The sequence below is a fragment of the Lipotes vexillifer genome, unplaced genomic scaffold (assembly GCF_000442215.2).
Source record: "Lipotes vexillifer unplaced genomic scaffold, Lipotes_vexillifer_v1.1 scaffold683, whole genome shotgun sequence".
Lineage (NCBI taxonomy): Eukaryota > Metazoa > Chordata > Mammalia > Artiodactyla > Lipotidae > Lipotes > Lipotes vexillifer.
The window spans coordinates 832,323-845,981 of NW_006779881.1; the positions used below are offsets into that span (position 1 = coordinate 832,323).

The 13,659-nt window shown below is 37.7% G+C and overlaps 1 protein-coding gene across 1 annotated transcript in view; it reads left to right on the forward strand.

The window, feature by feature from the left end:
* Window positions 1–13,659, forward strand: part of FOXJ3 (forkhead box J3) — a gene marked incomplete at its 5' end in the record, with an annotated part of 112,753 nt that overhangs the window by 12,345 nt on the left and 86,749 nt on the right. The window contains one exon of the mRNA XM_007453019.1: window positions 7,572–7,896. Coding sequence (XP_007453081.1) covers window positions 7,572–7,896 — 325 coding nt within the window. The remainder of the gene's footprint in view (window positions 1–7,571; window positions 7,897–13,659) is intronic.

Genomic DNA, 13,659 nt, shown 5'->3' on the forward strand with positions numbered 1-13,659 from the left:
TTGAAAAATAACAGCAGCTACTTTTGCTTGGAAATAGCTTAAATTATTGCTTCATTTATAAGTTAAAAAAATTGTTTTTTTATATCACATGCTTCCAAAATGTAAGGTCAATCTGTAGTAGATTACTTTCTTTCTTGTTAGGTTTCTGCCACAATCAGCCTTGGGTACCCGAATATCCACATGTACTGTTCTTCCTATAAATAGAACTTACTTGCCTTTTTCCCAAGGGAAACAACCCAGAGTTTCATCCAGTTATTATATCCAACTGAAATTCTAAGCTCTTTGGGTGCATTCACTTTCATTAGATCCCAGAGTGGCTTTTTGGTTTATAGTGGTGAAGGAATAGGATAATAGCAATAAAATCTTTTATTCAGAAAACAGGATAATGGGAAACACAAAATAGTCACTAGGCCATATCGATTATAAAATCCTCCTGGGTAGCAGTGGTAGAGACTCCATGACAGTATAATAAGTTCCTTGATTCTGCTCTTTGATGGGCTCTCCATTGTCCCCTGTGCCCTCTGAAAGGTCTCACCTTGTCCAGTATCCTCCATGGCCACATCTGCGGTGGGTATTGGTGAAGATGCCCTATCTGGGAAATGCATAGGCTTTATAGCTCACTTCTTGTTGATTAGCTTGGGTATTATTTTGGAAACTTAAGAGGCTTTTGCAGTCTAGACACCCCTCTGCCCCTTTACAGTTATCTTAAAAAGCTTAGTTTCTAGACTTTTTGCTGCTTTGAGCCAAAGGACATGCCTAGGCAGAATTTTTTAATATGAAAACTCTGCCCTTTGTGCTCTACTTACCCCAGGGATTTCTAACCTTTTGGTGCCATGAAACCCCTTCGAAGTCTGGTGAAACTTGTGGACCCTTCTCAGAATAAGGTCTCAAAATTCATAAAATAAAATACTTAGGATTACAGAAGAAACTAATTAATTATATTGAAACATGGTTAGCAAAATATTAACTTTAAAACATAGTAATATACATGCCTTTGAATTAACACATTAAATAAAAAATCTAGTGGCAAATCTAATACACTGTCATAAATTTGAAGTAGTCGATGAGTTTAAAAAGTTGAGATTCTGCAGCATTTGTCACATATGAATATATTTGTGATTTTTATTGATGGCAAAGTCACAGGTACTGTTAATGCTGCTGTGATTTGTTGTCTACTTTTGTAATTAAAGGAAATGCTAAGTTTCAGTTACAAGTTAGTGAAAATAAAGAATATGTTTTCCCCCATCCAAGTTCATTCACCTCTTTTAGCTCCTGAGGGAATGATGGCTCTGGGTGGGGCCATTTGAAGTGATAGTCTTGGGTGGAAAGTCAACACCCTCACAGCATTGCTTTTGTGTGGCAAGGCACCAGTCTTCTCTACTGCCAAGGCTGTAGTTTTGCAGCTATCACTCAGTTACTTCAGTTTGCTACTTCAGAAGCACTTGGTATTTTTTTTCAACCATGTAGGGCTTTAAATTATAGGAATTTTAGCTTGAATTGCAGGCCCTAGGCAGGGAGTACCTCCCTTAGCAAACCTGCATTTTCTCTGCTTGCAACTGTAATTGAAGTTTATTTCCCTTTTAGGACTTTGTTTTAAGTGGCTAGAAGGAGCCAACACATGCCAATATTCTCAATTTTTCCTATAGTATTTCTCTTCTTGCTGTATAGCCTCAGTTGGCATATGGTTTGTTTTCCAGGTACAGTAGGTGACAATTTGACCAAATCCTTTGTCACTCTTTAATAAGTGTAACCAGCTTTCCATTCTGCAGTATTAGAGTTCTTAATGTTTACCTCATCAACTCCTCTAAGAGAGTGTCTTATTTTAGGTCCTCTTACTTGTATCACCTCACTTCCATGTCCCACATTCCATGTTTGTTAGGAATTGCATTCACCTGCTGGTAGAGATCTTTTTATAGTAGTTAAACACATAAAAAGTCTGGAAGGTAGGCAGTTCAGGGCTGGGGTGGCAGCTTCCCAATTGCTTCACCAAAAAAATCAGGGACCCAGATCCCTTCTGTCTGCTCCCATGTCCTCAGTGTATGGCTTCCATTCTCAAAGGTCATCTTATGGTCCAAGATGACTGTTGGAGCAATAGCAATTGTATCCACATTCCAGAGAGCAGGAAGGGCAAAAGGCATAATACCATCCAGAATAAAATTGGGGCTGTATTCCTAAGGAAGAAGGCCAAAACAGATATTAAGTGGCAGTTAGTGGTCTCTGCCATAGACCTTGCTTCTGCCTGCCTAGGGTGCTGAGATGCAGTAACAGGAATTATGTTTTTTATATATGTATATTATGTTTAAATATGTATTTTTTGACCCCCTGAGATGTGTGTGATCAGAATTACTGCTGTGATAATTACAAGGATTTCTTTTGAGTTCTCAGTTGCTCAGTTTTTCACATGCCAAGTGTTAAGACAAAATGCCAAGTGCTAGGAAGGGAGGGAGAAGTTTCAGGAATACCTAGGTCACATCATCATTACCCTCATTATTCTTACTTTATTTTCCTTGATGTCTTCGTCTTACCTCCATTTAGGAAAGCCAACAATACCTCTACCCATTTCCCACCTTTTTATCCTGTTGAAAACTTCCTGTGTAAGCCTTGGCTACTCCTCAGTTGTTAGGGAAGTTACAGAGGGAAGCCAAGCAATGTGCTAAAGTAGCTAAAATGCATATTTGGGATTTTATCAGTGGCAGAATTTCATTAAGTGAGGTCAGAACCCCCCTCCCTCCTCTTATGTCATAAATTAGTGTGGAGTTGTTATATCTGGATGCTCTTTACCTTTTCATTGTATGCAGAAAAAATTCCTTATTCTTTTAAGCAGTAGATACCATCATAGATTTAAGAACTTCAGACATAATTTTTTCATGCCTTGGTTTATCCCACAAGTAACATTATCTTCTTATCTTTGGCTTCCATCTTCCCATTTTTCTCTACTTTTCCAGCAGAACTCTCTGTTCCTGTGTAGTACTAACTTGTCAGTCTGTGCTGAGTCATGCTTTTTTCCAGTTCATAAAGGACTTCTATCCTGTGGTTATCCTTACCTCATACTATTGAGTCCTCTTTCACCTCTTCCTTTTAGCTTTTAAATGTGTTTGGTCTTGTTTGCTTGGGGAGCAACACACCCACACATTCATTGGCTAGTCACTGTTTCAATCATTTGACCACCATTTATTGACCCTTTACCTACTGTGTTCCTAGGCATTGTGGGAACAGAAAAGAAAAAGAAAGTTCCTTCTTCTAAGGAGCTCATGGCCTCATGGGAGAGAGGTAGATAAAGGTAATTTAATTCTGTGTAGGTTCTGTGATAGAAGTATTTATAGTCAATGAGGGTAGGATCTAGTTCAATTTAGGAGATGGAGAATGGGAAGAGTGGATTGATCAGGCTTTTTGGAGGGGGAGGTGTTTGGTCTGAGTCTTGATGAAAAAGTAGAAGCCAGCTAGGCAGAGTGGGAAGGAAAAGGCATTCCAGAAAGGAAGACTCATTCCTTATCCAAATACTGTGTTATTTTTCAGATAATGTGTACCTGGCATGGTGTTGGGTAGCATCTGAAGTACTAGTGTATGGTCACTATCCTCAATGGGGAGGTGGGGGAAAAGGGAGTGAGGGTAGAAAGCTTATGTTCCAGTTATACATGTGAAACAGCATGGTAAAGCCAAACTGAGGTTATAATTGCTCTAGGAATTAATAGAGAAGGATTAATAAAAGGTTAATGAAGCTAAAGTAGTTGAAAATGCATTCAGATTTAGTATAATACGAGAAGGGGAACCATTTAAAGTTTTTGGGCACAGTCACGTGAAAACATTGCTGGCATTTCTCTTGGAGTATATACATGTACTCTGGAGGTGATTAGCAGGGAGGAGTGGTGAGAAATCAGAGCCTAGGAGGCCAGCGAGGAAGCTTTTGGAATGAGGTGAGGTAATGAGGGCCTGACATTTCTTAACCAGATTTCCATAACCAGATTCCTCAGAGCCTCCCATGCTGTTTTTAAATCTGCCACCATCTGTTCTCTTATACAAGTGGACTTCTGTCATCACCATTCCACTAGGTTTCTTTCTAAAGTTACTTGATGATCTGGTCAAATCTAATGGTCACTTTTTGTGTTCTCAGTGGAGAACCACTGCAATAACCAGCCTAAGCGGCAACAATAGAGGCACTTTTTACCTCACTACCAAGAATATGTAAAATATAACAAATTGCAAAGAAAACAGCAGCCCCGCTTTTTCAGATTTTAAATTTAAGAAAGATTTCTATACTCTACTTCAATGAATAATTCTTACTCATGATGCCTTTGATGGCTAGGCACCAAATTCTTTCCAGCCTATTTAGATCTTAACTTTCTTTAAGTCTTAGCTAAAGTTCTTCCTTCTCTACCTCTTAAGGCTGCAGCCCATGTTGTCCTCCACCTTTTTCTGAGCCGTTGCAGCACCCAGAGCTCTTTTCCAGCTCTTTCTTGTGTTTGACCTTCCTAATTGGAGTACAGGTTTCTAGAGGACAGAAATTTTATCATACTTGCTGTGTGTATAAAATTTTACTCTAGGATAGCCTTGTACATATGTGTAATTATAAATTCTTGTTTATTTTTATAACAGTATTAAGTACCTACTTAGTGTGTGTTCATGTTATATTACTGAGACTCTCCTAAAGTCTCAGTTAGTGGCACTGGGGGAAGGAAACAGAAGTTAAAGATGGTTCTCAACAGGGAGCATCTGCTGTATCAGTTATATTCCAATTTGGAATGTACTTATACATTATCTTTGAAAATGTATGTGACTGGCTGCTTTGGGAGTTTGAACAAAATAAAGCTGCTCAGTGGAGGCTTAATTAAGGCATATAGGATGATAGCATGGTATAATAATAGCCAATGTTCATAGAATAAAATGTGAATAATAGCAGCAACTACTGTTATCACCACTACCAGTAGCTAACATTTATTGACTCTTTACTATTTGCTAGTCGCTGTTCTGAGTACTTTATATCAGTGACAGGTAGGTACTATTATTTTAATTTTTCAGGTAAGGTATGGTAGAAAAACTGCTGGATTGGGCATCAGGCGATCTGAGCTCTGGTTTTAGTTCTGCTGTTAACTATTTGTGTGAATTTGGACAAGTCTAACTTCAGTAGACCTTGGTTTTTTTTTTTTTTTTTTTTTCGGTACGCGGGCCTCTCACTGTTGTGACCTCTCCCGTTGCGGAGCGCAGGCTCTGGACGCGCAGGCTCAGCAGCCATGGCTCACGGGCCCAGACGCTCTGCGGCATGTGGGATTTTCCCGGACCGGGGCACGAACCCGTGTCCCCTGCATCGGCAGGCGGACTCTCAACCACTGCGCCACCAGGGAAGCCCGACCTTAGTTTTTCATCTTTAGATTGGAGGCCTTGTTCTCTAATCTCTAGGGTACTTTGCCCACTCTTTGACATTCTGTGATCTCTAAATTATCTTGGCTTCTTATTCCACAAGTTTCTATCACTTATTTCATGGTGGGAACAAGCATTTCTGGCTGAGATTGTAGAGCAAGGTGCTATATGGAGGAATTTAAAGTTCAGGTTTCAGAGGAATGCATACAGCAGAGATGGGGAGGGAAAATGAAAAATGTAAAACTGTTAGTCAAAATATTGGAAAATATTCTATCTGCATTGCCAGTAGTTAATATTATACTGGCAATGCAGATAGAATCCTCATGGCTAGCTCTTGATTTATAATTGCTATTGCTTAATCTTATTTACTTTATGGTTCATTAGTACCCTCCCAAGATACTCCTAGAGTAATATTATTAACTAATACTTATTGAATGTTTCTTCTATGCATAAGTTATCCCATTTATTTCTCAAAGTAATATTTTAACCATAGGTACTATTATTGTTTCATTTTACAGATGAGATGGGGTTTAGAGACAGTAACACTTTTGTAGTCTCACAGATAGTAACTGGTAGAATAAGTACCTGAATTCTGGTCTGCCTGACTCCAGAGCCTGTGTTTTTAATTAATTCTACATTGCCTCCCAGAAGTTCAGATCCTAAGCACATACTCCAGGTTGCTTTTTGCCTGCAGCCGTTTGGAATGAAGGGTATATATGGGATTCTTAGACACAGTTTTTTTCTTTTTACTGAGATACTTTAAGTTTCTTATTTTGTTTTCTTTTTCCCTTTATTTTTATATCACTTAGAAGCCTTTCATTCCTCTCTGCTTTGTTGTCAGGCTCACTTTTCCTGCTTCTTTGATCCCAGGATAGGAAAGTTTGTACCTTTTGTTGAAAGTTCGCCATTCCAGTGTGAGGTGTCAATCTTTGTTTCTATCTATCTGTCTATCTATCTATCTATCTATCTATCTATTTATTTATTTATTTCTTACTTACTTTACTTACTTACTTTACTTACTTTACTTACTTACTTACTTTTCTTACTTTACTTACTTTACTTACTTGTGGTACGTGGGCCTCTTACTGTTGTGGCCTCTCCCGTTGTGGAGCACAGGCTCCGGACGCACAGGCCCAGCGGCCATGGCTCACGGGCCCAGCCACTCCGCGGCATGTGGGATCCTCCCGGACTGGGGCACGAACCCGTGTCCCCTGCATCGGCAGGCGGACTCTCAACCACTGCGCCACCAGGGAAGCCCTGTTTCTATATTTTTATCTTCCATTCTTAGAGCAGCTTCCTTCTTTCTCCAGAATTTGTGTTAACCTGGCAGATGTTGTTTTTTCTTTTTTCTTTCTTTGGGTGATAATGGTTTGAATTTTTCAGGCTTGGAGAGAAATAGATTACAGAATCCAGATCACTGGATGTTTTTGTAAACCTGTCCTTGAGTTTTTAATGTTTCTTTTCTTGCTGTCCATTTATGTGATTTTATCTCATATCCTACACTCCCAGATCTTTAGTTTTCTTAAGCTTGTTCTTTGACTTTTTTTTTTTAAACTTCCTGGCACTGCCTATTCTCCTTTTCTCTAGTTCATCAGTGTCCTTGAGTCTGCATTTCTTTTTTCAGTCAACTCCCCCAGCTAGCTTGTCTCCTTACTATTCTTGTCTACCCCGCTTTACTCTTCCTATCTCCCACCTGCTCAACTTTACCTTCTTTCCTCCATGTAAATTTCTCAGTTACTTCTCTGACCTCTTGCCTACACTTTAATTTTGGTATTCTTTTGTATGATTTCCCTAAAATTTGTGTAAAAGAAATGCCAGATATACAATCTTAAGTTTTAAAAGGGCCTGCAGTGTTGGTGAGTAAAGAGCTGGACTGCAGACAGATTTATTCATACTATGATCCTGTCTCCCTGTTTAAAGTGACAGTCTTTTTAAGAAAACTGGCCTCAGAATCACTTTGTGTGTATGTATTATTCTATCTCTTAAACAGTTTAAAACCAAATTTGTTGTGTTTGGAGAGGAAGAAATTAAGAAAAAAGATTGGAAATGTTGATCCCTAAAATATTTGGTTTGGTCATTAATATACTCAATCTTTTTCCTCCAGATTTAACTCAGGCTTTCCCTCACTTTGGAACTCCTAGATTTGTGAATATTGGATATTTTGAGAAGCAGGGGTTCTTTCCTTGATATTGACTAAGGAGTCTATTTACCTTCAGGATGACATCTGAACTGGAGAGCAGCCTAACATCTATGGACTGGTTACCACAGCTCACCATGAGAGCAGCCATCCAAAAATCTGATGCTACACAAAATGCACATGGAACAGGAATTTCCAAGAAGAATACACTTCTTGACCCCAATACAACTCTGGACCAGGAAGAAGTCCAACAGCACAAAGATGGGAAGCCTCCATACAGTTATGCCAGCCTCATTACATTTGCAATTAATAGCTCACCCAAAAAGAAAATGACTCTAAGTGAGATTTATCAGTGGATTTGTGATAACTTCCCATATTATAGAGAGGCTGGCAGTGGATGGAAGGTAAGGATTTTATTTAAATTTTTATTTTTATGCTGTAAACAATAACAATACTGGCTTTTATTGAAGATAAAGCTTTGTGGAGGCTTATATAATTAAAGATGAAATTCTGAGTACTAGTCATTTTTAGGATTAAAAAAGGAAATTAAATGTTTTAAATTAGATGAATAACTTTATTTTGGGTAGAATATTAATTTGTTAGAGCTTTCTTATATTAGAGGACTGACATAGCATAAAGTATTGGAGCAGAGATAATGTAGCATTCACTAGAAAACAATACCCACAGTTCAGTTAAGTTGATAGTGTGTCTGAGGTTTAAAAAAAGCAGCATAGTATTGCAGCTAGTACTGTTTTTATCATCAAAGATTTTTTTAAAAACTCTATATTTTGAAAGAATTCTAGATTTATAGAAGAGTTTTATAAGTAGTCCAAAGGGTTCCCATATATCCTTCAACCAATTCCTCTTTGTTAACACCTTATTTACCATAGTACCATTATCAAAACTAAGAAATTAATACTTTTGACTAAGCAGTACTGTTAGCTACTAAGTAAATTACAGACTTCGTTCAGATTTTACCAGTTTTTCCCACTGTTTTTTTATGTTTCAGGATTCAATTCAGGATCTAATCTAGGATCCCACATTACATTTAGCTGTCATTTGTTATGTCTCCTTAGTCTTCTCCAATCTGTAACAGTCCCTCAATCTTTTCTTGTCTTTTATGACCTTGACACTTTTGAAGAGTACTTGCCAGGTATTTTGTAGAATGTTCCTCAGTTTGGATATGTCTGATATTTTCTCGGTTAGACTGAGGTAATGCATTTTGGGGAAGAATAATGCAGAGGTGATGTGCCCTTCTCTGTTTATCAGTCATATCAGGGGGAACTTGATGTCATATTACTGGTAATGTTCACCATGGTTCTTTGGTTAAGGTGGTGTCTGCGAGGTTTCTCCACTATAAAATTACTATTTATCACTTTGTAAATTATGAAATGTTTTGGGGGAGATACTTTGACAGCCTGCAGTACCCTGTTTTTCTTAAATTTTTGTTCATTAATTTTAGTGTTCATTGGTAGATCATTACAGCAGTTTTTATTGTTTTCTAGTGGTGGTTTTCTCTTTTCCTTTATTCCTTCTATATTAATTGGGATTCTTCCCAATTAATATGGAAGCCTTGTCCCTTCTTCCCCTTTTATTTATTTATTCAATCATATATTTGTAATAGTATACACTCATGGATATTTATTTTATTTTTTGTGCTGTCATTTGTTGCTCAGATTTTTGCTGCTTTTGGCATTGGGAGCTCTTACAGGTTGGCTCCTGTGCCCTTTGATACAGTAGAGTTCTTCTGTTTATTTACCACTTCTTAACTTTCTGGCACCACAAGATGTTCCAGGCTCATCTCGTACCTTTCCTGCCTCAGCTCTAGAATCAGCTGCTTCTTAAAGAAGCCTTAGCCCCTCATCTAAGCTTTTTGAGGAACCTTCAGATTAGTTACCTACCTAATCTATGTTATATGACAAATAATTCAGTTTTCTTTTGTATCTGCACATTTTACTTTCATATTCTTATGTAGGAGTTATCCAGTTGTGTGCAGTGTGGGGTGTGTGTATTTGTGTGTGTGCATATGGAAGAAGGGGACTTACAGAGCTTTAGGTCTGCCATCAGCTGGTAGTTCCACTTGTTTCTCTTAAGCTTTCATGTCTCAACACCTTTGTCTTTTTTGTTTGAATATACTTATTAAAGGCATTTACCGAATTACTGTGCACCAGTGATATGTGCTGTATATCATGCCAGATAATCAAGTGCCTTATGGGAAGGGATTTTTTTTGTATCTTTTCCTCTATTCCATGCACTAGCACAGTACTTCCATTTAGTAAGCCTCAGTAAATGCAGCGTGAATGAAAGCCAGAATCCTGGTCCCAGCTTTCTTTCCTAGCTTTAATTTTTGCTAGTTCCCTCTCATGTACTGTTTCTTCTGCATATTCCAGCCTATTAGTTGTCCTAGAAATAAATATTTTGATTTTTCTTGCTTTTGTTTTTCTCTTACTTGTCCTTGGACTTTCTCTTGCCCTTTGTCCAGTTGGCATTATTCTGTTTATTCTTTAAGCTCATATGTAATCTCTCTTTTCCCTGTAGAATTAATCTTTTGTGTTTCCATATGTTTTATTAATAACTCTATTATAGAACTTACAGATTTTTGTTCAGGGATCTTGTTTCATCTAAGTCCACCTTGAGAGTGCCAGATTTAGTCTGCTGGATTTCTTGCTGCTGGCCACCCCAAGTTATGGTCTGAAACTGGTTTAGAAGTAGTGATACAGTTTCATCTGGAAGATACATGGTTTGGATGTAATGAAGAAGGAAGGATGGAAAGCGAAAAATGGGAATAGGTTGAGAAGGATAATGTTGCTTTTTAGAACTAAAAGATACGCCAGGGAGATTATCTGGTCCAGTCTGTTGCTTTAGGCAGACCTTTAATATTCCCAGGGATTGCAGTTTCATAATTATTCTTTTAAAAAAGTTTCTTCCACCCAATTTTAGGAGCCTAGAACTTGCCATGATTACTTTAAATTTTATTTTTGTAAACATAGAAATATTTTGAACATCTCACATGGAAACAAATGGAAAGTGGTTTATCTTCTCCTTTGCTCAGGTCCTGTCTCTGTTTTCATGTTTTAGTTCCCATTCACTGTCCTAAGATTTGTTTAGCATTACTTGTACAACTTGCTGCTTACTGTTTCTTCTTCAGGTATGGAAGAGATGGGTTCGGTGAAAATGGAAGGTCATATAGAACTTGTGAAATTAGCTTGTATTGTTTGAAGAGAGGATGGAAGAAAGATCCTAAAGCAGTTGTCAACCACCTTTCCAGAAATGTAGAGCCAACTGAAGTCACCCAGAGGAGAAAATGTTGTCGTGGTCACTTAAAAGGATTCAAATAGAATTTTAATATTTAGATGAACTCCCTTTCATTTTGTGCCAGGGCATTGAAGGGAGATTACATATTAAAAACAATTCTTTGAATAGTCCATAAGAGTTATAAAAACTCTTTGAATTTCCATAATTGAATGATTTTGTGATCTAAACTAGAGGAAAAGGAATTTTTTAAATGCTGTTCACCTTACTAAGGAAAATTAACCTATTAAGTTACTGGAATTTAGGGTAATAAAAAGAAAAATATAAAAGAGTGGTATGGGCATGTGGGGGTGTATTCTACTTTTCTATGTGAAGAAAAAAGAGAAATAAGAATATATTATGTGTTTGCTTATTGTTGTAAAAAGAAAGTTAGGAATAATAAACTAGAAATATAGTAAACATAGTTACCTATAGGGATGGACGGAACTGAGGTAGAAGAGATAGAGAAGGGAATAAGATTGTGAGTGTACCTTTTTATATAGTTGAAACATCTAAGTGTTTTACACATTCAAAAGAATATGTTAGGAAATCAAAAAGGATGAAAAAAGAAAACCTTAAAACTGAATATAAGTAGAAATAAATAAGCCTTATATCAAATGTATAACATAATCACACAGAAAAATTCAAGAAGTTTTGAAAAGAGCACACCAAGGTTGAAAAGAATTACAAAAGAATCATGGACTTCATTTAGTAGATTTGTCTTTGGTAGTGGTAATTTGCTAGAGGCAGTATCTACCTTGTGTGACCACAAGAAAAGAAGTTGGGAGTTGGGAGCAATTCTGAAGCAATCTTATGTGCATGGTAGGATAGAACAAATGAGTACGTATATTAGTGTTTTGGGGAGTCAGGGCTCTCACAGTGGGAGAAGAGAAATAAAGGTGGGAATGTGGTGGTTGATTTGAATGAGAGATGCCAGTTTAAACTCAAGTGAAAATAAAAATCAGAGTGCTTTTAAATTCAGATTTCTGGGTCACAACTCCACAGATTTTGAATTAGTCATCTTAGAGCCTAGGAATCTGCATTAAAATTCATCTCAAGTGATTCCGGTGTAAGTAGACTGTACTTTTGAGAAACTACTTTTGAAGCTGGGTTTTCAAGGCCAAGCAGTATGCCATTATCAGTTATTTAACCTGGGCCATTTTCCTCCAGCTTACTCTCTGCCATCCTAGTTATCTCTACCTCTACTCTCCCAACTTCTTTTCTTAGGGTTGTTAGAGGTAGTGTCTCCTCAAGTTGTGAGGTCTGAAGTCATCTCTTTTCTTCATTGTGTGTTGTAAATACATGTGTTGGCTCTCATATCTCTCCAGGTGTTTTTATTTTCTAAATATGCTTTTGGTATTTTTTCCAGCAGATTTGTGATTCCCATATGAAAAGCATTATATTCTAGGTTCTGAGTTGGTAGACAAGATCCCTGCCCTTATGGAGCCTACTTATATTTTGATATAGAATACAGTATGGAGGAGGAAGACCATTAAACAAATTACTGTGTGGTGAGAAATCCACACTTGGCCTAAGCTAATAATTTATGAAAGTCAGAAAGGACTTCCTTAAAGAACTAATGTTTAAACCAAGAATGAATTGAAAGTTAAGTAGACTCAGTTGGGTGAAAGGGATAGAGGAAGGCTGGCAACAGTAACTTTTGCAGGGGGAGCAATAAATAGAAAGCCTAGAGGTGAGAGAGACCATTGGAGGGGGTTAGTATAGAGAGTATGACAGCAGGATAGGGTGAGATTATGAAGAGTCTTGTGGAGGCTTTAAGGATTTTAGGTTTTATCCTAAGTGCAATGAGAAGTTACTGAAAGGTTTTAATTGAAACAGTAATGTCAGATTTGCCTTGTGAAGAGGTAACTGCCTGTTGGGTAGAGAATGGTGGAGGAGGGGTAAAGAGAGGAAGGTAGAGGGTGGACACTAGTTAGGAAGCTGTTGTACTAGTTTTGGTGAGACTGGTGTCCTGGACTGAGGTAGTAACAGAAGAGATGGATAAAGTAGGTAGATTGAAGGTAGACCTACAAGATTTGGTGACAGATTTTTGTTTTAGATGGTGAGAAGGAGGGAGGAGTTAAGGAGGTCTTACAGGTTTCTGATTGGAACAGTTATATGAATAACTGTCTTTATTTTTTTAAACATTTTATTATATATTTTTTTAACATCTTTATTGGGGTATAATTGCTTTACAATGGTGTGTTAGTTTCTGCTTTATAACAAAGTGAATCAGTTATACATATACATATGTTCCCATATCTCTTCCCTCTTGCATCTCCCTCCCTCCCGCCCTCCCTATCCCACCGCTCTAGGTGGTCACAAACTACCGAGCTGATCTCCCTGTGCCATGCGGCTGCTTCCCACTAGCTATCTACCTTACGTTTGTTAGTGTATACATGTCCATGCCTCTCTCTCGCCCTGTCACAGCTCATCCTTCCCCCTTGAATAACTGTCTTTAAATAGAGAAGGGAAAACTGGCAGAAGACCACACTGGGAATAAAGATTGAGTTTAGTTTTAAACATGTTGAGTTGGAGGTGTTTCTGGAGATGTCGAGTAGATTGTTGAAAATATGTGTTAACTCAGGAGAAAGGTCACAGATGGTTATTGAAGCCATGGCTGTAGATGAGATTGCCTAGGCAGCAAATGTAGAAGTGAAAAAAGGACAGTGTCAGAGTCTTGAAGATTTCCAGCTTTTAAGCTTTTTGTAGAAGAGGAAGATCTAAGTAGAGATGTGTTCTTCCGCTGTGAAGCCATTTAGAAAACATGACCATTTTGATTTCTTCTTCTGACCATCTTGATTTTGGTTTTTTCCCATCTTGAACTTTTTAGATGGGTAATTTTTCTGATTAGTTCCTTCTTTTCCTTGTCTTCT